This window comes from Metopolophium dirhodum, chromosome 9 (genome assembly GCF_019925205.1).
Source record: "Metopolophium dirhodum isolate CAU chromosome 9, ASM1992520v1, whole genome shotgun sequence".
Classification (NCBI taxonomy): Eukaryota; Metazoa; Arthropoda; class Insecta; order Hemiptera; family Aphididae; genus Metopolophium; species Metopolophium dirhodum.
The window spans coordinates 23014653-23040881 of NC_083568.1; the positions used below are offsets into that span (position 1 = coordinate 23014653).

Here is a 26229-nt window from a genome sequence, read left to right on the forward strand (position 1 = left end):
TGTGAGGTCGCAGGAATGTTTGTAATCAACTACAACCAACCGGGAATCTGACAATAATGACTTAAAACCTGCCACAATTGACAATCATTCGGAAACCGCATACAATGATAATGAAATTACTGTCCAAATATTTAATGAAACTGGACGAAATGAGATTTTGAAATTTTATTAGCCAGAATTCGCACAAGTGATGGATAGAAATTCTAAAGGTTTTGTATATAGCAGAGACCGCAAAAAGTCATATTTCCGCCGAAGGGATTATTTCCTAATGCATTTGAATGCGAATGTAATTTCCAGAGTTATGTGTGTATCACCACACATTTATTGCACATTTGCACATAACTACCCTTTTGCAAACCATAAAAGCTTATTTCTTACCACAAAGTCAAGAGGCCATTGTTGTTATTGTAATGGTTGAAATTCGTAAAATAAACATTATATAATATTATATTATTGTATACAAAATTATTAATGTATATTTCAGCTGTACTATTAGATTATATAATAATATAATTAATAATGTGATACAGGAGAGGATTTAGTAAAGTAAAACGCTATATTTTCTGCAAAAACTAAAAATTTCATAATATAGGTACATAATACCTATACATAATTGGCACTAATATTGACATAATACAAATATTATGATAGATAATCTCACTATAGGTTAGGTTAGGTTTTTAAGATTTTTCCATTACATAAAAACAGGTTACAATTACGAAAAATAAATAAATTAAAAACAATTAATGACAATTGGATAACGATTACTTCGTTTTTTTAAGTTTAAAATTAAAGTAGAACGCAGATTATAATTCAATACTTATTTTCTTTGTTTTTTTTTTTGTGTATAAATTAAGCATAATATTACTGCGGTGGTATTTTTTCGTCGATCGTTGGTGTATTAAGTGGGAATCACGTGATTATTACACACGAGATATATCGTATAGATTGTTACTCACGTAAACGTTTAGTGCAAAATGAAAAGCAATAATGTCGACGGTGTTGCATTATCGTCACCGAATTGCTAAACAATGGCACGTATCTAGATCTCCTACGGCCCCGGAAGTGCAGTGAAGATGTTCGTCGGAGATTAGGCAGATCGTTCGATTACAATATGGATAACTGCAGTGCAAACGGCGGCGTAAAGACCGGGCTTTGAAAGGCACTTACAGCAAGCTACAGTATAGCGAAGTATACGACGTATAGGTAGATATAACGAACTTATATTATAATGTCGTTCGAAAGTAGCACAAACGACGGAAATTCAGTGACGTACGAAAATTTTACTGTACTGTAGTATCTGGACATTTTTTTACTATTATTATTATTATTAAACGCATCCAATAACAATAATATAATGATAATATGATCAATTATATTATATTTTATATTATAAAGATAATATTTTTTTCTTTTTGTCCCGCGGAACAGCATTTTCAATTAAGCATTGTGCATTACTGCGTCGCGGCAATGCGACGTTTGAGATTAACTCGATCTCAACAATTTAATATAGAATCAAACTCGTCTATCTGTGCACAGAGGATAAAAATCATTGCTGGGCTCAAATCTGAAGAAAAAAAAACAATAGTATTCCGGACGACAAAACGAATTCTCGCTGGACGATAAATCAAACTTAACAGCCGAGTAAAACGTTAAAGCACGCGGCTGTATAGACTTCTAAAATTGAACTTGTCGCCTGGTTTCGCGTGATGAACGACCGGCCAATATGAATCTTCGGATATATATATTAGGTATTATATTAACAGGAAACCCCTTGGTTATGTCACTAACTCACCGACCGACGGACGAAAATATATAGCGAAGGATCGAGGCCTTTTATACGGTTTAACGTCTCTTTCTTTTTTTTTCCAAATCGACTATATTCTCCGCGCCAACCACATTATGTTTTCCTATACGCAAAGATCCCCCATCGATGGCCGTCGATATATTCACGGCATAATATACGCGTATTATAAAAGAACAAAAATTTATATAGATTATATTTTTTTTCCGGTACACATGCTGGGAGAGTGAGTTTACGATCAAAACGGATTTTGGGAAATGGCCAATGGACGTATTATATAGTCAATCTCGCGTCGGCAATATACGGGTAGATTTAGGCCCTATACATACATTTAATCGTACGCCATTTGTATACAACGTTGTTTCGATTTATATTATGCCGTTGACGTCGGTGTAAAAACGGAACCCATAAAACACGGTTTCACCAGCATTTTACAGAATTTACCTTTTATTATTATTATTTGAACAGCATATAGGCAATATTTACACTTTTAACATCGTTTAATGCAGATATTGATATTTTTATTTTATAGTGTAAGAAACGTACTCCGTAGACCATTATTTCCACGTGTTTATTCATAACACATGTCTATAACGATTATAAGTAATGTGGATTAAAATAGATCATCAAAAAGATCGATAATGAAAAAAACATGAAAATAATATAATAGTTATAATTTAATGGTTAGGTAGTTAATTCAAGTGGAATAATTCATAGAGCAGTATTCAAGTAAAATAAATTTACAAAATTATATAAATCCGTTTTGCTATAAATTTATGATACGTGTTCGATACTTTGACAGCATGATGGACTGTTAAGACAGTACGTCAGAACCTACATACAATTTTAAAAAAAAATAAACAACCGTAATTAATTAAGTTTTGTACCAACCATTTTTAGCATTTTTTTCGTTAAAAATCATCGAGTTATGAACGATCATAAATCATTTTATGAGTGACTACAAAATAATAAGTTATAACTTTACGTTCAAGGGATACCGGTTGGAAGGTAAAAAATTTTATATAAAAATGTTATTAAGAAAAGTGCCAAGTCCATAATAATTTTTTACTTTCATTTTGGGTATACTTCTTATATAGACCCATCAAAAGTTTTTATGCGTACATTTATTGAACCCAAAGACGACTCATTCAAAATTAACTTAAGTCACATTTTTTTTTTTTTTTTTTGTTAAGAATTGAACTCACTATAAATTATGCAATAGATTTTTTACGAGTAAATATTTAAACATAAATTATGCTTGAACCACGGGTGTGGTTATTATGAAATTGCTTTGACGATAATAGTGATTATTATCAGATCATTTTGATAATATAATGACTATATAATCGAAATGAGCTATTAAAACGATGCATATTATATAGTCTAACTGTCGAATAATATAATATTATTATACATTCTGAACTCGACGACAAATTATATGTATAATATTTTCTGGTCAATTCCTTAATCACATCATATCACATTACACTATATCATTATATTAATAGCTAGTGCACGGAAAATATAATTAAAAACGATAATCCACTTAATTATTTATAGAATATTATACACATATCACCTATCACCTATATTACAAAGAAGGTACCAGCAGATCTACTCGGTAGAAAAATTAACATACGCGAATGTCGAATATTATGCTGTTTAAATCGGTATTAAATCAGTAAATTATCAACCAATACGTTTTTTTTTCCTTTTAACCATCTCGCTTATAGATACGGGTAGGACGCGCGGAACAATAACAACAGGAACGTGTTTTGCATAAAACGGACATTAATCCGAAAAGTTATTGAGATTACGTCTGGCGGCAAGATCAGATAACATAATAATAATAATAATAATATCTTTAGAGTCACAATTGTTATTGCCCTAGGTCCTGGTTTGGTAACCACGACACTAAACGTTTTGCACCGTGTACGCGACGTCCGGTATAAATCATATTTTATCTATTCTACATTCATACACTCGCGAACATTCACTATAAGAAGTATCTAAGATCTAATTTTTATTTCGCAACAAAATGAACGACGTACGCAACCCGGCGTGACGTTATTATTATAATAGAAACGTTATTCGTATCCACTCTATTAAAAGTTCTAATTTTCGTTCACCGCGCTACAACTATTTTCGGTTAACTCTGCAGGATTCCGAAAGAATAATTAAGTCGCTATATGGGATTTTACCTTCTACACGGTATACAACTATACATTTAAAATGGTAAGTTTTAATTTATTCAATTTAGATCTATTTAATAGATTTATGTTTCTTAACAACATTCGTGTTGTAAATTATTATTTTTTTTTTTTTGTTGGTTCAATTTAATTTCTACGTCATATTAACATCTACAAAACAGCTAAAATAAACATACCTTTATTGAAAATTGTATAAAAAGTTTTAAATTTTTTTTTTTTAGTTTCTGAGTGGAGAGATAAGTATTTGTTTTACAATGATTTGTGTGTATGTTTGAAGACACTTTTTAGCAAACTGTAGCAAATTGTATCTAATTTGTTATTTAGTGGGTCAAATGACATTTCCAAACACTTTTTAAAATAACTAGGGAAAAAAATACCATTATATTTTGTTAAAATTATATTATTATTGTTAAACTGCGTGTTTGGTAACCATGGTTACTAAAATAATAATGCATCTTCGCTCAAAAACGATTTTCATCGTATACAATGAATTCAAGTGTTACATATCCATTACAGTGACCTACCTTATGGCAATGTACACTCGACACCTACAGTACAACAGATCGGTTACCTATACTTAACGGTTTTTTTAAATTTAATTTAGTATATGTACAATGTATAATGTACATATTTTATTTAAGCTATAAGTGTGAAAATACAGGTTAACATTTTATGCATTATTAAATTTTGACTTACAGGCAAAAATCGTTTAATCATAATAAAATATAGAAAAGTAAGCATATTATTATATAATATCTATTTAAGCTTAATATATTAAATACAATCCGTGAATGTATTCCGTATTATTATATTGTATAAGAACAGAATTTATTACCATTTTTTACAACTGAAGTCTGAACCTTAATGTACCAAAGTAAAAAAAAAATATTATTGTTGTTATAAGACTCACAGGCGACAGGCACTGTATAGTATAAATCAATCAGTAACAAAACATACTATATTACTATAAACCTGTGTACTTAAGTCGATATTGTACGTAAGAACATAATATTATGATATTTTACGTAATAAATTTGAAGAAAGTCGTGTTATTATAAACCGTGTTTAATATTATTGTTGAATATTCTACAAGTACCGTTTTGTTTATAGAATAAACATTGAACGATACAATACTTTGAAAGTATATAATATATAAGACAATACATAAATATATATAGGGTGACTCCCCAGGAATACTTACCCCCATTTTTAACTTAACTATTGAATTCATTCAAATTCTGATTTTTGGAAATTTTAATTATACCTTATAATTTTAAGACCAGATTATTTTTGAATAATTACATAAGTCGTTTAAATTGTGTACTGTTGTGAATTTTTTAGCTTGATTTTTACGTAGAAAATTGACATTTGAATGAGTGTTTTCTGTATTGTATTAAACTTTATAATATATTATTAGAATAATATTAGTCCATCATATTAGGTTTTAAATATATGGGTGGCCATGATATTAAATTGTGTTATATAATTATTAATTTGCCTTTTATAATTCGTAAAAATATCTTAGCTTGATAAGTACTAGCTGACTACATATTTTACCTTTGTAAATTACAAAACCATTAATGAGAATTATTATTATTATGACATAAACTTGAATAACACACAAACTCGTTAAAATTTGAATTTATATGCAACAACTTTTGAATGCTGTATGATTTACAGCACAAATATTGGTTTTCATATTTTGAAAAAATGAAGTTTGCATTGCCATCGGGCACTTGACCTTCAAATGTATGAAAATGTCTAAGTTATTACATTTGTTTAAAATATACTTTAAATATACTAACAAATTTAAAAATCCAGAATTTGAATAACTGTATTATTAAAGGATAAGAAGGGGACATAAATGTATAAAATATGGAAACCGTAATATATTCAGGTGTACTACAATATTATTATAAAAATCAATAATCTGTGGTTAAAAGTCACTACTTTAATGCAGTAGGTACCACTACGCAACAAAAAACAGAAAAAAAGTTATTCATTTCAATCATCATCACGATATAGTTCTATGTAAATGTTGGGGACCTCATAATACGCTAGTTTGTTTTATTTTCTAGTTAGAAAAATCTGCAAAATCGATCTTTAAGCACTGAAAGGAAAACCTCGAGCCAATTCGTCAAATATGCCAGTTTTATGAAAACGGGACTTACACTTACGACTGTTGTAGTAATGTTATTTTAGTATTTTCTTAGGGTGCGTTAACATTTTTTTAAAAAAAATTTGAATGAACCGACAAAAACGACGAATAGCGGCGCTACCAAAGAAACAAAAAATTGTAATCTAGGAATTGAAGCTGTTCCTGAACTATATCATTCGGCTTTTGGAATTGAAATGTCAACGAAATCGCTGAACGAAAAATGTGTTTTAATCTCGTGGGATAAAAATATAATAGCCACCTAATGGTGGAGTACGCTCGACGTATTACGACACATGCGATATCTTATACGTATGACTTTTGCACACACTTCGTGCGGAAACCCCCCTCTGCACACAATAAGTATATACAACAGTAGCCGACTGTCGTAATAATTGAGTATCAGTACCAATATTAATATATACGAATAGCAGTGATCGACCTAATACTACCTACCTATATACTTACAGCGCTGGAGGCGGACTACAATAATAATATAATAATAATATTATATTATTATGTGAGACATTGCCTTGCGTTAAAACTCACATGTACGAATTATTATTACTATAACTATTATTGTCGTTAAAATTATTATTACTGTTATGGTACGTTACACGGCCAACCGTATTAATACAGAATATATTTTATTCTGTGGCATATTAATAAATAATATAATATGACATCAAGTATGCATCGCCGACGGTGGCGATTTCGACTGCGATATAAATGTTATGATACCATTGCATGCGACCGAATAAAGAAAATCGTTTTCGTCGACAGTTCGCAATAATAATAATAATTGTTTCTCGTCAGCAGCGTTAGGACAGCGTTAGGATATTATATTTTTATCGCGGACTCGAGCGACAGCGATGCGAAAGAACCACCGCAACGATCCACCATGACTATTACCGGGTAAATTCCTTGCTGCATGTCGGCATTTTATCGACGATGACCTCGAAAAAATATCTGAGTTTCTAATGAAAACGTTTACCAATTTGATTATAATAATACTAAATAATACTCGTTGAACGCGAGTATAAAATGTCCTAATTAATAATCGGTCATTATTTATTTATTTTTTAATTATAATAAACCTCGCGCTGTACGAAACCGCGGGACTTTATTGTCGGTAACACAATAATAAAAAAAAAATAATAATAATAATAATAATAACATAATGCGGTACCCAGTACTTGTGTGGAAACCACTCGACGACGGCGATTTATAATATAATCCAACGTGTGCGGGTGTAAAAAGAATAATATTATATGACGAGGCAAATATGTCTGAAATCCTAATTATATACATTATCGCTACGAGTAATAACAACGTTCGGTATTATAGAGAACTATACACATTATCGTTTTCACGCCGAAGACATGCACTAGGTACGAACTATATTATAATGTGATATTATATTATTGTTACGGACCCGATACGACGTTATGATGAATAGATTTCACTAACAATAACCAATTTTGCTTAATTCTCGTATTCAAATTCGTCTGGAAATATACAATTTAATAATACACTCCGCAGAAAAAAAAATGAAAAGTCGTTCACGAGAACATTATACATTTATACCTATTAGTATTAATATATTTTATTACCCACCGGCTAATGCAATAACCTTAAATTATTATCTTTTCCGTACCGTTGTCCGTTGTATAGTACGTCATGGTCAAGCTCACGTCGTGTACCGGATGATAATATAAACCTACAACTATAATAATGATAATCGTGTAGATTAACCTAGTAAATGGTATACACCCGTCATTAATTATCCTTTAATAATGCATAATTTACTCAAATTCTGATTTTTGAAATTTTCGAGTAGGTACCTATAATACTTTTAATAAATCTCATCCGCATATTGTGTTGTTGTCTTCGCCTTACGAGTGTGTAATATACCGAATTCAGCCATTATCATGTTAAGTTTCGTTAGTTTTAATACGAAAATGAGCTATCATCAAACTCAAAAGATAACAATATAATATTCTGTAGTTGGTCGGAAGGGTTTTTTTTTTTTGATATTTAACTTAAAAATTAGTATTTTGAGTGTTTTTATTGTAATGTTTTATACGCTATAACTCACTTCAAAATTAAAATAAAAAACACTCGACGGAGACAGACAGCACATGCGGGTGACGTGTCTTCTTAAGGACCATATTTTCAAGTTCTTATACTAAGACTTTTCATACTAATAAAGTAATAAATATGTGTTTTGGTGTTGATACAAACTTTTTTCTTTCTTTTATTATGAAAAATTCAATTTTTTTTTTCAATTGTAAAGTATTCATTTTTTTTTGTGTTTAGTGTTGATTTATGTAATTTGAAATTCAAACGAATAGTTTCTGAGTTATTTTTTCAAGTATTATTCCGTATGAACTATGGATGAAAGTCACTATAATAATGGATTATCATAAAATAAAAAACAAATGTAATATAGCTTATTCTAGTAATGATTAAAATATACTTTTAAGACAATTTCTACAAATTATAAAATGTTTGTATAAATTTTTATAAAATATAAATTACTATCATTTTTAATTCATCATAGCCCCCAAATCCTCCATCATAGTTATTATCACATGGCCATTTTATCCTCAGTATATACAAACTCAAAAACAAGTCGTTATCAGATTTCAATTTAGATACATAAAAAAAAACTAGGCTTTGAAAGTATACATTAAAAAAGTTGTTCTCATTTGTATTACTACAGAACACTCCTTGGATGGTATAACAAATCTAAGTATACTTATTAGTTATGGCTAAAATACTGCTATCTTTAGGGACGAAAAGAACCAGTTTAATGTTCAACTTGTGGAGAAGCTCTAGCAGTGAAACATGGCATATACGATATACCTTACTATTGCAACTGTTCAGCTAGCTATTTATCTATTTTAAACATACCTGAACACCTATACGAAGCATCGGAACTTATCCAAGAAAACATCACTAAAATCCTAAGATTCTGAATAATAACTAAACTATATAATTTAATCTAATTTTTTCTTTGTTTATTTTTTAATTTTTTCTTCAAGAAGCCTTCTTGTATAATTTACCTGCTCTAACATATTTTCTATTGTAAGATTCACACTGTTATATTTAATCTCATAATGTAAATACTGTGGTAAATATTGTAAGCCAATACCCTTAGTAGTTGTGGCTCAAACAAAAAAAAAAACATTTAAGTATAGGTTTTTTAAATTTTTAATAAAAAATGAAGAATTTATATCAAGTTAAACGTTATGTGTCTCATTCCCCCCCCCATGTTTCTCTATTCAATAATATTATAATACCGACGTACGTCAAAGCATTCCAAAAATCAGAACATTTAAACAAATTAAGAGGAAAAAATTATGGCAAGCGTAAATCATGGTGTATAATAATATATTATCTACTATAGGCGAACAGGCGAAATAAAAAAAACGTATGTATGTATAACACTATAATGTATATCCCAAACGCGTTATATGCATAGTATATTCTGCTCGGTCGTTCTACGTATATTCAGAATAAATGTTAATTGAGTTTTTACTTGTCATGTCCGTTGCTGATATAATACTTAGGTAATTATATGTTACGTACATGCGCGGGAGTTTTGGATTTTTCTCGTGTCGAAAAAAAATTTGTTTCCAAAGAATAAAATATAACCGTATAAATGTTCGTTTATTAAACATTATGTTTTCGTGTACCCACATGTCTTGTTAACACCATCGTATAATATTATTATTATTATTATTATTATTATTATTATATTGTTTTATGATAATCCGCCGAGCCGGAGCCGACGACTATATACAACTTCTATAATACGACGACGACGGTTTCGAAACTATTGTTCCAGGATACACCTAAACCGTTTCAATTGTAAATACATTACGCACGCGGGCAGCACACAGCAGTAAGGCCAGTGGGTGTATGTGTTATTGTCTTTTTGGCCGGACCGGTTGCTTAACGACCACCGGCGAGAGCGCATAAATCATCCGTCGCTTTTCATTTTATTAACTGACGTTGATATTAAAATAATAACAACGAACGCGCTATACACATTCGTGTTCGGCCCCACGTTTTAAGACGGATAAAATACAATATTAAATTGCGCGTTGTTATAATTATATTATACTATTATATTTTTTTATCGTAATGTCCACGCGGTCCATTTTCTTCGTGTGAGACGTCCTCCACGGCTCCACGAGCAATATTGTGTCTTCTTCAACACGTATACCTATAGAATGTCACGCGACACGACCACTGCCGGAGTTGAGCGGCAAACAAAATAGTTTTTTTCTTATCTAAAATACGATAGGAATCGGTTCCTTCCGATTTACATAGAGAGGTATTATACCTAATTATTTAACTGTTAAATTCGCGTGAGAAATTTGACTGAGGGTAATTTTGTATATAGGTACCCGATATAGGTATTATTAAGACAGGATCGTTACGATCGACCTAATATTATGTCTATTATAATATGTTATAATAAAATTATTGATCATATTATTGTATTATATATGATTCTATTTAGTAGGTAAAGTAACTCGACGAGAAACCGACGAAATATTCACCGATAATATTTAATTGGCTGTTGGAAAAGGATTTTTGGGTCTTACGATCCTTCTTACAGTTTTTTACACGCCGACTGACGACGTGCCGAATCACTGCACCCATGAAACGCGGCTCTTTCAAAACTAAAACTATAATATTCACCTGTTTGACCTGCCAAGTCGTAACACGTTTCCCAACGTTAACCTTTCTGCTGCGTTTACAATAATAATAATAATATTTTGACAGTAATTATTTTGTTCAACTAATTTGTTTGTCACGTTCAAATTTATAATTATCTATTAGAACATTAAATATTATTTTTTTAAATTACAATTTATTATTTCTGGTGTTCTTATAATATTATACCTACCTATTATAAAATAATGGAAAGTAAAAACTATATGCATAAAAAAAAAATCAAAAGATACATTTGCATATTAATCGCATGCGTATTATATTTAGTACAAAAATCTCGATGGTTTTCGAAAAATATTTTTCCATCCACCAATAAAATGTTCTCATAACCGCGATATCTAGGCCACGTTACTCGCCTCGTAATCCAAATCTACATACATATTATTTATTTTATGTCTGTTAAATATAAAAACACAGTGTAACTCGAACACAAATTAATAAAATCCATGAAAACTGGAAATGAAACCAGTTTAGTAATATGATAAATTGAAATCAATATAGAGTCTATATAAAATATGTAGATTATTTGAGCCCGAGAGTTAAACCACATACTTGATTATATTTGCAGAAACCATCACGGGTTACATCTGTACAAGTATAACAAAAAATATATAACATAATATTATGAATAGCGTCCAATAAAGTAAATCATTTACGTTTGCATTTCACGATGGTTTAATTGCATCGCCCAGCATGCATTAAACGGATGTTGTTATTATTTATTAAAGTTATTGTAATTAAGAATCAGATTTATAAAATGTCAATCATCAATAATATGAGACGTTAAAGTTATTACGAAAAGAGTAGTTATTCAGAATTTTTTGAGGAATATGTTATTATTATAGATTTGTTTATCTTATCGTTATTTGTTTGTATTTTAAAATATAAACACATCACAATATTTATAACACTGTTCCATGATATGCTAGCTATGTTCAGATCACGACAAATGCAGAATAACTTAATAGTTTAAAATTAATATGAATTAAGTACCTAATATATTTCCGTCGTAACTGTAATTAAATAACATTTTATCGTCCACCTAATATAAATTTAACATGAGTGTTCAAATCAATTTTTTTTTTTTATTTCATCATACACAACTAAATTTCACATATAAATTATGAGGCATAATATCTTTAAAGTCGGTAGGTATATATATAATGTTGCTTATTTTCTCAACAACAATTGAATGGAGGCAATTCAAAATTCAAATGACATCTTGTCAAAAGTTTGAAAAAAATACTTCAATTATCGTTGAGAAAATAAGCAACAATGGGTCACTCGAATTGCCTAACCCATATACTCGAGTTGTCTCACGATTTTATCATAAAAAAAGATACAAATATTTGAACACTGATAAAAGTAAAGTTATTTTCTTATAGAAATAAAGAATTAAAGATATTAATTGCTTTATAGGTATTATTATTTTATACGTTATTTATGATTTATCTATTTTTTTAAATATACTAAATTATGTTTTAGAAACCACTATTTAATTAAAATTTAATTTTGAAATTACCTTCAAAAAAACCTGGAGGAGAAAATTCAAGTTGAAAAAAAATGTTTTTAATTGTTGTATAATATACCAGTTTACCTGTTAATTCTCAGTTCCCTAAAATAGGTACCTATTTTAGAATATTAAATATTATTATGATTATTGTAATATTTACTATTTTATTGAAGCAAGAAAGTAATTATTATTATTAAATTCAAAAATAATTTATTTTAATATCTCTAATAGTTATTTAAATAAATTATCCAATCAATGTAATGACTAATAACTAAAGTCAATACATTTTTATACATTACATAAGACATAAAACTATTACATAAACCATCAAAAAATTAAATTATCATGTTCATATATTTTGATAGATTTATTATAATTTAAAGTACATTATCGATAATTATAGTATGATAGTAAAGTATATAATATGGATAGGTATTTACTTTATTATTTATTTATTCAAATTTCATTAAAATTGCGTCAAATGTATTAAAATAATATTTGCCAAGATTATCGGTTAGTTTTACTATACTTAACCCAGATTGTCTGACGAAATTCGATAACCATAGTAAAATAAAAGTTCGGAAAGTAACAAACATTCTTTGTTTTTCACAAAACATGATTATAATTTATATATATGCGGTGCTGCTATCGAGTTTTTCAAGTAACAAAATTTTAAAATTTATTATATTTTAAACCTAGTTATGTTTTATCTATAACGTTTTGAAATAATTAAATTACATAATACACTAAACATTTGGAGGTTAGCTAGATTTTTTAGAATTTAGTTTTAAAAAACATATATCTCGTAACGTACCTATACCTTATTTTTCTTACGATTAAAAAGGTCACGTAATTTACTTATTTTACAAAGATTCACATATACTATGTAAACAACATACGAGCAACCAATAATCCCGAGCTAAGAGTCACGTAAAATAGAGATATGATTTATTTTTTTTAATCGTGTGTCGGCGTGCGCTGTATATTAGGGTTCCATAATATTTTTGTCAATAAACCATTGGGTCATTATTAACTCATTAATAATCGTCATCCACACGCTTAGGAATAATTAATAATAAATATTGCGAGATAATCCAATTTAAAAATTTAAAACATTCGATGATAATTTAATTTAAAATGTATTTCGATCGGTACTCTACCTAGCTAGTATATATATATAAATATGTTTCAATGAATAATGGAAATTCTTCACCGTTTAGATACGTGCGACTACGTGGCGTTAAAGTCCGCGAGGGATGTATAATTAGAAGGACCGTTCAGAGGATCAAACGTGATAAATATCCTGTATAAGGTTCTTTAATCCAAAAAAAGGGGATTCGACGACTCGGCCACGGCTTACGCCTCACCGCCTCATTATATCCGTCTCGCCTCGCCTTCAATTTTCCAATAGGAATTTCATTTGGAATGACAATGATGACTTACGCGCACGAATGAAGTGACCGTCGAACTGTGATTAAAACGCGCACAGAAGTCGAATGCAGAATGACATCGGTATAATATGGTTTACCTGCAGCGGCTGTTCTCCCCCCCCCACCCCAACGACGGCCATGATTATATAATGACTTGTCGCGCACGATTTTCCGCCCAAAATAATAGTCACCATCCGAGCGATCGCACACCCTGTCCGCGGCGGGGGATTATTAATCGAATTTAAAACCACGGCGATCCCCGACAACAAATGCAGCGTATACGTGCATATTCCCCGAAAATGTATCTTGTACCGTCATTTCCCTCCCGTTCCACAAAAGCTCACGAAACAATTGTACGAAAATATTTTAATATATATTAAATCTAATATCATATAGGTAACGTTTGTTAACGGTTGAAAAAGGGTCTACCGAATGAATTTTCGGCACAGCACATTTAAGTGCATTTAAATGTGTTTTTGATATAGCTTATGCCGCGTGCCGTGTAGGTACCTATTATATTTTATTGGTAGGCACACGCATTTCCAGCCATTAACATAATATTATTATAATTGTGAACTAATGCGCATCGCACGAATTGCCTCCCAAATCTATAGGTAAGTTTTATTTTTACTCGAATTGCCTCCGGGTGTTGTCGGAGGCAATTCGTGTACACAATGTTGGTCCTCTCAAAATGCCTCCTATAAGATACCCATATTAATAATCAATATATCTAAATAAAAATAACGTATATAAGAAAACGTATATATACAGGGCATTCGCCAAGTATGCTCAACCCATTTTTTCTTCAATAATACAGTTATTCACAATCTGATTTTTCAAATTTTCAAATATACTTTAAGACCCAAATTATTTCCAAATTCTTGAAATTTTTTCTACTACCTACTGTTTTTCAAGTGAGAAGACCCCTATATTCGACTATAAATTATACATTAGATAATTTTTTTATAATTTTTTACGTATCGATATTTAAATGCGTACGAGTAGTTTTTAAGATATTTTACTTTGTGTTATAAGGATAATAGGTCAGTGGTAATAGGTTTATAAGATATGGCGTCTATGATTTGAAAATTGTAGTCATTAATGTTAATCCATCAATGTTAATGATTTGTAAAAATGGCCCAAGTATAATTAATACTATAGATCCAATTTTATGTCTATTTTATATTTATGTAAAACCATTTTTAAGAACTATTATCCTTAATGCAAACATTTTAATACCTAAGAAACTACTCATTCGAATTTTGAATTAGGAACATCAAAATGTTCGAAAAAAATTTCCACTAAATAATTTATAGCAAAAAAGGGGGGTTCTTATATGAAAAGATTTGTACCTAACATTTTTGATTTGGGACGGAATTAAGTTTGGATTGTACAAAATTGTATACGAATACAACATATTATGTTCAACTTATTAAATAATCCAACTGTTGCCCGAGTTAAGACTTTAAACAAAATCTCGAATAAAATAAAACAATAATCTTAGTTTGTAGGTATTTATAAATATTTAATGAGATAATATTATAATACTCTCGATATATTGTTACATTTATTGGAAGCAATTCGAGTACTAAAGGGTCTATTACCTAATGTGAGAGGCAATTCGAGTTAATGTACCTAGTTTGGAAATCAAGAGATAATTCTAGTAACCTTAAAAAAAAATTCTCTGGTTGGAATTTTCAGTGTGCCAAATGTACGATGTATTATTGAGTTTATTCTCCGCGTAATCTCGCATAATATGGCATTTTCAGTTCACAATTATTTTGAAGTGTGCAAGTGGTATATACGCAACATTAAATAATTCATTAAAACCACTAAATTATAATTATAAGGTATGTAAGTAGTATACAGTACCTGCAGGTACCACGGTGCCGGGTCCGAACTTGTTCACCAGCTCCTGGACGAACACGCCAGACGCGAGGTGGAGTCCATGGGTGAGGAGGTGTGCGGCCACGGCCACGGCGGCCACCACCCAGCCCCAGCCACCCTCAGGGTAGTAGTGCTGCTTTAGGGTGACCAGTTGCCGAATGTCGCCGAGCGCTGACAGGCCGGCCGGTTGCGACTTGCTGCAGTGGCCCGGCAACGGCGCGCCGCCACCACCGCCGTGGTAGCCACTTCCTGGGCCGCCGACACCACCTTCCGGACATCCGCCGCCGCCGTCACTGAAGCTGCCGCCCACGCCCGAGTCGTTACCCAACAGGTGTGGAAGGCTCCTGGACCGGAAAAGACCAGGTCCTCCGTTGCAGCCGACGCTTCCGACGACAACACCGCCGCTCACCACCACTCCGCTGCAATAGACACGCGTCCACCGGGCACAGAATATTGTAAAAAAAAGTTCACACACACATCTGAACGCGCGATGACAGCCGTTCAATCAAAACACGCACCGACACGAGTGACATTTTTCCCTCCTCCTATCCGTGCTTAAAAATAATAATTTACATATAATACAGGTGCTTATACAGGTTATTTATCAATAAGACGGAATCATCCAGATTCCGAAAGTCGAAACCAGGAAGCTGGATAAAATGTTCGCATGTAAAGACCCGATATCGAATAGTAGAGGGAAAATGTCACCCGACGCACGGCGCACGTCAATCGAACGTCTACTATAAGATTATATTATAACACGTCTATGAGGTTTGTTGTTTTTTTAAAAAATGTTATCGTTCACCATACACGTCTATACACCATCGTTGGTTTGAAAACCATCCGCGATCCGCCACTGCCGCACGACAATATAAGCTTAACTCATATTATAATATTTCGGTACAATTTATTAAATAAAATAAAACGAATTGCTATCGCCCTACTCTGCTGGAGCCGCGGTAAACAAAGCCGTCCCGCCAATCGCCATGTCCCGCGTCGTGTCGCCATTCCGATGTAGCCAATCGAAGCGCTTTCGCCAAATCGATTTGGTTCAGTTCTGTGAAACTGTGGTTATTTTGGCAATACGATTGGTACCACTGTAGAATAAATGGAAAAATTAGGTGTTTTGACGTGATAACCACGGACTAAGATATAATGGACTGGAAATGAGCAGCTTATCACCGCCACAAATGTATGTACAAAACGTAAAGTGCGGTGGGTCGCAATGAGCACCTATTTCTTATAAATTATCATCCCTAAGTCAGTGATCGAATGGTTTATGTTTTTATGACATGTCCGTCTGCGTGCTCCGGATGTGTTGTTCGTCGCCATAATTATATTATATGGGTCTATCCAAATGAACAGACTCGGCCTTCGAGATCAATGTGTCGGCCGAAACGACAAGACAAAGTCACGCACAATAATATTATGCGAACGGCGTTTTCTGGCTGTGCTGGTAGATGTGAATATTATTATACTCTTCCGACGAAATAAAATTTGTTATTAAAAAGTTATCGACATAATATTATTGAAGCCGATAGACCGTTGACTGAAATCATTAGTCTACGATCACGGCAGCTGCGGTAAAACACCGGCGATGGCGCCATAAACGATCGGAGACAATAATATAACAGTGCAGTAAAGGATACGAGGACAGGATTTATGTGTGCGAAACTTGATTGCCACCGACCAGTGATAAAACTTATATCGGAGTTACCTAAACCTTTAAACGGAGCGGACCTTTCATAAAACGTCTCACTCAATACGTCAATATTATGTATAAATTCGATATTTTGGTCAACGAGACACCAACACGTTTTGAGTTTTTCCACTATTCGTCTCACATTACCGTCTCGAAATCGCGTTCCTGTATTATCGACGGTCGTTTTCTTTGATCCGAGATAACTTACTACAGTCGTCGGGGTTGCATCGAGTTTTATCGACCGGACTAAAAATTTCGAAATCGTGTTGAAATAGACTGCAATGGTATACGAGGTGTACGTCAACAAAGGTTGGAAAAATTAATCGTTTCAATAATTCCCCTATAACGATATTATTATTATTATTTATTTATTTACAAAATACAAAAATATTACATAGATATAGAGTCCGAACCGAACTGTACATTTTGGATTTTCTATTAGTACAGAAACTTTTGAAGAGCACCGTAGAAACAACTCGTTCGGATTTGTTGTTCAATATTTTACGTCAAATCATTACTTAGACGCGATCATTATATCACATAAAAAACACTGTAAGAATTATATTGGAATTTCGTTTACCTTATAAATATCCTAAAACCTAATTAATATTATAATTTTGGACGTATAAAAACAATTTTATATAGGTATGCCGCGATTAAGTGAACGTGAAGTTAATAAATTCTTCTATTCAATCCTCCTACGCTTTTAATTTTATTAAAAGACATTTAATGTTTTTTTGTTTTGCTATTATGTTTAAGTATACTTATACTAAATTTATAATATAAATGTCTTAGTTAGTAGGTATAGAATCCCCGGACCCGGAAATGCTGAAACCGTGGTTATTATACAAAAACAAAACACTATCTAGAACTAAAATGTGTTTTTTTATAATTTTACATAATAATAATATATACTTTGTAGTTGAGTTTAATTCGTCATGGGTAGTTTGCAACCATAAAATACAGAAAATGAATTTCAAAACTACATATTCCTGGATTTACATGTATTACTTGTGTTATATTATATTATTATAACCTACTAAGGTAACAGTATAACACAAACATTACATCGACAATGGCAATTTATCATTATTCATTAATAATCTCAGATTTTCAAGTTCTAAGTTTATCTACGAATTTCCCATGCCAATTAAATTATAAAACAACTACCTATTAAACGACAAAAAATAATGAATTAGAAATAATCTCGTATGATGCTAATATAAAACTTCCTAAAGTGATACTAACTTGATTTGCTATACAACCCTTCTAAAAACAGTTGAGCTTTTCAAAAATAAGTTGTATACCTAATAGTTTATTAGTTAAAAATATTTAATTGAAATCGTGGACATTTTTGTCAATATATAGATTACAGTAGTGACAATATATTCAATCAAATAATATGCCTATTAAATATAGTTCAAATTTATTGATCACTGCAAAAAATAATATATAATTAGTAATTATTAACACTATAGTATAACAAAAATAATTCAACTTGTATGTTGATCATTAAGAAACAATGTGATATCAAAATACGAAGTAGACCAAAAATCAAAGGATTCTAATCTTAAAAAAAAAAATACACCCAAGCGTGACAAATTATAATTTAATTTTTTGTTTACCGTCTATACCAAAGGTAAGTTAGTATGTATAACAATTTCTATAATGTCTTGTATTTCATTTATGAAAGTGCAGTTTCTTTACTTTACACGCCCTAGTGAACACATATAGATTATTCGAAAAATTCAAAGACCCTTTGGCGACGACACGACGCAAATAATATATACACTAAACGTGGTAAACCCATTTTTTTCAACCAATTTCTTTCCTTTTCACCCTGATCTCGATGTATATATATATATATATATTTATTTTTTTTTTAATATCATTGTCAATCACGAATCTCATTTTACCGTCAAAAGTATCGCGGGGTATTGTTATTATTGTATTATTTTCCATTTTGACGTACGTGTCGAGGTTGAAAATTACATATTGTATTTACAGTTGCAGTTGAATACAATACGCACGATAAATGTCGCGTCCCGGACTCGCAGCTTGTACAACTTTAATATACGAAACAGCATCAGCAAAATGGAGAAACACAATAATAATAATAATAATATTCAGTTCAAATTTTAACCATCGACGAGGACTCTGACGCGATCGTCGAAATCGAAACTTATAGATCATACACCTTCGGCCAAACACCGTTTTGTCTAACGCGTAGCCGGGAGCGTTGCGATACGAGTGAGTTTGTATAGAATATATTATTTTATATTTCTCCCTCTCTCTCTCTCTCTCTCTTAGTCTCTCTTATGATTTATAGAATTAATACTCGAAGAACAAGCTTATGAGACGGATTTCGCTATACCTCTAATGATTTAGTGGCCGAAATCGGACTTCGATAATATTATAATATAATAACATGCGACTACCGCATCGGTGACGTACGCATTGAAAACGTCTGTTCGAAACACGATGTTCTAAAAATCTAAACTAAGCTATCTACTGCGGAGTTTGTAAATAATCAGACCTGGATGTGCATATAATAATTTTTAAGTCGATCTCGCAACTGGGGGATACAGGATTTCTGTAACGATGATTTATCGATTGGACACCGCCGCGAGAAGGCCAAACTCTCCGGGTTGGACAACTAATCAAATTATGTTTTCTTTTTCTTGATGCGATCGTGAATTCGCATGCATTTTTAATTATTTTCGTGCGATTTATGCGCTGCGTTACACATTATAATATTACTATCATCGTTGCAAACCACCACACGCATGAAGACAACACGATATATTAATATTATACGATATTACAATGTAATATAAATAATCGGGGCGGACTTATCGAATAAGCGATTATAATTCGATACGGTCATAAATAGGAAGGGAATTATTTCAATTTTTTTATTTTCAAACTTATCATTGTTCATCTGTATTAAGTATAATAATGTTATTCATAAAATACAATATACATAAATCATTAACACGAGAAGTTACAAATCATTTACGTACCGACCTATATTTTATTTGGTGTTGCATTTATTGCTGGTCAACTTAGCTATTTCGTCACCGATCTCTATTATATAAACTATATTATTATAATATACAGTATATTATATTTTACATAATATTATGCTAGATTTAAAATGTGTTTGCTTCAGTGAGTTAAATTAAATTATTAAACGGCTGAATGATTAAAAGAGGCCGACAAGAACACAAGATACATTATTAAATAATCCTGTATCCTTGTAAATTGAATATTTAAAAAAATTGAAAAATAAAGTTTAATTCAGATCTATGTGTTATGCATGTAGGTTATGTAAGGATTAACCTAAAAATAAAAATAAATTTTATTTTATGTATAATCAATCGTATACCTATACAGTTTAATAATAAGATGATTGTTGATTAGATAAAATATTAAATTTTTAATTGAGAAAGCCCCACACAAAATAATAATCTTAAAAATGCTCCACGAATTAATAATCCAATATTATTTTATTAGGTGTATTATGTTACTGAATATTACAATAAAAAAGACTAGGTAGTTAAAAAATAACTTTATATTCAGTTTTAAAATGTAAAACATTTATATAAAATTAGTAAAATACCTATGTGCTTTTCACTTTCGTTCCTTGTGTACTTAAGACATGACATTGTATATAACACATGACTTGTTTTTGTACACATAGTGTTTATTCTTAGTGTTAGAAAGCTACTATATTTTTTTTCAAAAATCTGAATTAAATCTAACAAACATATTTTTTTGTCAATGAGTCATGATGGTTATACGTATTTCTCAGATCCAATTATTGTATTTTGTACATAATGAAATTGACTAAATACCTTATATATATATCATACAAGCTGCATGTAATGCATTGTAGTGTGAAAAGTCAGTGTATCTATATACATACATAAATACATACATACATACATACATACATACATAAATACATACATACATACATACATATATAGGTGGATTATACACACATTTATATGTATAGAAAGCGACTTAGGGCACCGTTACTCAATGATCCATCTGAAGCATAGATCACGTATGAAACCCGTTATATGCGTCTATTCGATCTTATCCATATTTTATGACCACCACATATATTGACCTTGTTTTTATTAATGAATGTCGTCGGACGGACACTGTGATATTGCAATTTTTCAACACTCACGCATATATATAATATATATAAATATACACCGTTCGATTTCATTTGGACAACGATATTTAAACGTATAGCAAGGCTGATGTTTGTTATTAGTTATTACTTATCAGTGTTTTTATTATACCGATTAAATGTACTATAATATTCTGTTATCTAGTAAAATAGATTTTCACTTTTACACGAAGCCTTTATGCCAACGTCGTGACTATTATATTTTAAAATGAAAAACTCAGTTTTGTTCTCGCGAACAGTATATTATTATATTAATATTATTTTAATGAAGTATTCTTTTCTATTTCTTTTGAAGATGGAGAAAGTAATTTGAAAATGTTAATATGTTTTTGAAAAATTTTAACCACCCACACACAAATATTATAAAGCTTTTTTTTTTTAGTTTTTACTTAGAAGCATTAAAAAAGATTTGTGTTTACAGTTGAAACTAAAAAAAAAAAAATAAAACAATTCAAAGAAGTGTTTAAATTGCATTCACAAACAATACCTGTATATATTTTTTTTAAAACAAAACTTATTTAAATTTACATTGTTTGATATGGGTTTATTTCTGTATTTCAGTATTAAGAAAAATTTAAAAACGGTCTTCTAATAAAATTCTAGTAAAATCATCATGCTAATAATTGTATTGTTACAATACAGTTAAGTTTTTAGATAATTGTTAAAATTATATCAATAAAATATTAAAATGTTACTAATATACGCTATATGCTGTTGTATATACGTATTTATACTTATCTATAGAATCGTTAGACCCTGTACATTAAAAAAGGGTTTTTTCTGCCACGGTAAATTCAATTCCATCGGTAAAGCAGATATTCGATTTCAATTTCAATTTATCTCCAGGTTAAGTTCCACTGCACATAATATGGTTTTTAATTAAATAATACACTATATTAAAACTAATGTGGTAGTATATTATTCGAAACTGTTGTATGCAGTATTAGTAGGTTGATGGGTACTTCAGCGGATAGTACCTATTAATTTATTTATTTTTAACCTTAGAGAGACGATTTCCGTGAAAAATTTCATCAGTAATTCAATGAGTACCAACAATTTTTTTTTACTGTTTATATCATACTATTTTTATAATCCTTCAATCGTATCATTAAGACTTACTGAAATTTGGTATGTATCATATAGTATAAAAGACGATTTCGGTCATTATACGATTTCGCTTCTGAACAGAGCATATACATTTTTCGAGGAGATAGACAATCTCCACAGACAGTTCGCGGTACACACATTTCGTTTGATGATATAATTTTCAGTAGGCTATACAATAATAGTATGTTCAGTAGAGAAAGAATATGACGACGAGTGAATATTTCAGTGCGTGGCACAAAGCAAACGATTTACAAACGAACGGTGAGAACGATTCATGGGTACCTGGTGAAGACACGAAAACGCGTATGGGATAATTCGGGATGGCACCGGACAGCAGAAAACGTTAAATACATTCGTAAAGAAACTAAAAAACCACTAATAATATCAAATTATCGGAAATAATTAGGACGTTTGAGCGTGATTAGATCAAATCGTAATAGTCATGTAAGCGCGATATCAATGACAAATTTGAGCGCACTAAGGTATATTATGACAGGTAGTTAACATTCAGGTTGATTAGCTATATGGGCCAAAATATGTGTAAGATTTTAAGATTTAATGATCTAATTAGTTTATATTTTAATATAAATTATAATTTAATATTCAATGCGCTTATCGTATTATATTATTTTATATTGTACATGTGTATCATTCGCTTATAGTATGTACCTATATACGTTTAGTTTAAACATTTCTACTATCGTAATAACTTATTTTATTTGTAAGTAGGTACCTACTAATTACATTCGTAATGAAAGTGAAAAAAGTAATTTTAGTAACAGCAAAATGTGTTCAATTGATTACAGATACGAGTTTCGATTAAATAGAACTCTTAAATAAATTAAATAAATAATACCTTTTATTAATATTTTTCTAGAAAAATTTAAAAAATATATTTCAATTATTATTTACACACAGAAATGTTGACTGTTATTATTTTTATTTTTTTATTATTTGTATAGTATTGATTTTCATAGATCGATGTATCGTAAATCGTAACCACCACGTATCTCTGTCCGGTACCACTCCGCGAGACGTATATAATATTATTATGTCTTATAATAGTCGTACCTATACCTTATAGACGTGTTACAAAAATATCGTAGTGTCAACAATAACGATAATAATAATTGATTCGTTATAATATACGTAATGATTAGAATCATTAATAACAATAATAATAATATTATCGTCATTGTTGTGTATCGCGCGCGTCGCGTGTTTCCGGTTCAACCGACCTGCTGGAGTCATCGTCGCCGCCGATGGCCATCATTCCGCCGCGTTCGATGATACCGATGACGATGATGACGACGCGAACCGGGCATATCACATGGGCGCGATCGGCCTCGGCCGGAACCGGAAGCGCGACGGGCTCGGAGACACGGACGTCGAATAGGGGCGGGCAGAGGGTCGCGAGAGGCCGCGAATGATATTATGGACACCGCCGACGAGACGGATGTGGACCGCGCGGATGCTTGGACGGCAATGCGTACGCGCGCCAACGATGCCGACAGACGACTGTCCGGTGCGCGGCGGAGCTTGTTGCTGCTTGTTGTAGTTGTACGCGCCACACGGTTTCGTATACACGCCGCGCGCCACAATGTCGCTCGACCGCCGGAGCACGTGTGCCGCCGCCGCCGCCGAAGCGTTCACGATCGCCGACGAAGCGGTTACCGAACTTGTGAACATATTATTATTATTATTATTATACCGAACCCGAGGTGCCGTAATGTTATTATTATAATACCGTCTTCCGCTCATTTTTTTTCTCCTCGCTCTCTCTCGCGCGAAGTCTTCCCCGACAATCGAATCACGGTACGACCGCGGTCGGTGTTCGCAATATTAGTACACGCGCCGCACCCCGAGATCCTCAGCGTGTGTACCCACACGCGTCTTGTGCGTCGTCCTATTCCTCCTGCTATCGTAAAAACCGTGTCCTTATCATTATCGTCGTTATTGTAGGTACTACCATTGAGTATGTGTTATACAATATATTACAGTATTATACTCAATGGTATTACCTTTATATATAGACATACCCGCGCATTACGCTATACTGTTGTGCGATATATCATATATATATATATATTGCAGTTGGTACACCTTTAACTACCCAAGTACATACAGATTATTATTATTTCAGTTTCGTGGCCGGTTTTTTTTTTCCATCGTTCGTGGTAATGGTTTTTTATTTCGTCGAAATCATATTATTATTATTATTTCCTTCGAAGACGTCGTCATCGTTTTTGCGTTTCTCTGAAAACACGTCGGAGACGCGTCCAACATAATTATAATAATATGCTATGATATTATGTGTAACGTGTAAATACAATTAGCGATGTAATCTTGAACAGAACTAATCAGCGCCAAAGATTCGGATGACATATAATAATTATTGTACCTCCGTGGTCCATTGCTATAGATGTTCATAATATTATGTTTTTATATAATTATTCGTAAACTATAGGTAGGTTACTTAACAAAGGTTGAGATTAAGAATTATTGTTGGTAAGTTAATCATAGGCGCAAATCGACTAAATTTTTTGGAGGGACTCAAGCCCCTCCCCATAGGCCATAGAATATAAAAATTAGTGTTACTAGATTTTGAACTGGGGGGACTTTACCGACATTTGGGGGGACTAAGTCCCCCCCAAGCCCCCCCCCCCCCTATTTGCGCCAATTGTAAGTTTGTTGATTATGCACAGTAGTTGACTTCTGACGTGCTGATAACTAGCAAAATACTTCCGAGTTATATATTGTTATATATTTAAACAAATCAAAATTATTAATCTTAATTAATAATATAGTACCTATGAACAAAAATTACCTACAACTCTTAATATGTAGGTAACGTTCAGCTTTTTAATATGATCGCATCCGTCGGTATTAATACTTTGTTATAAATTATAATATTACAATTTACAATAACTCAGACATTTATCGATGTAAATATTGAATTACAAACGTACACTTTTTTTTAAATACAAAAAAAAGTGATAACCATTAGTGTTGTGTATAGGGTTACACCCATCAAAATACATGATATCGAAATTCCAATTACACTATATACATTCAGTCATAACCGTAAAATGTATCCGTTGTTTGACAATATTGCACTGTTAAATCTGTAAACTGCTTATGCAAATCGCATCTCAAACTTTCAATAGGTACTTAAATTACCAAATACGGACGGTGGAAAATGATTGAAAACAAAACATTGATTTTCCTCGTAATCGTAACAATAACTGGTTTTTTTTTACGTATTTACGTTATGTAATACCTTTTGAACTCATATTATTACTTATTTTATTAAAAATAATTCATTTATGTATTTATATATATTGGACATTATTATTCTGTATACGAAATGTATCGTTTATCACTCGTGATTTATGTCATATAATATTATGTACGTATTATCGAACATGTCTTGCCAACAACGTGTAAAATATTGCTTATAAATTC

General features: G+C 31.5%; 1 protein-coding gene across 1 annotated transcript in view; it reads right to left on the reverse strand.

Moving 5' to 3' along the window:
• Nucleotides 1–24379, reverse strand: part of LOC132951576 (monocarboxylate transporter 2) — a 172860-nt gene extending 148481 nt beyond the window's left edge. The window contains exons 1-2 of the mRNA XM_061023347.1: nt 24003–24379; nt 15734–16167 (exon numbers count right to left, since the gene is read on the reverse strand). Coding sequence (XP_060879330.1) covers nt 15734–16167; nt 24003–24037 — 469 coding nt within the window. The 5' untranslated portion in view covers nt 24038–24379. The remainder of the gene's footprint in view (nt 1–15733; nt 16168–24002) is intronic.
• Between the last annotated feature and the right edge of the window lie 1850 nt (nt 24380–26229).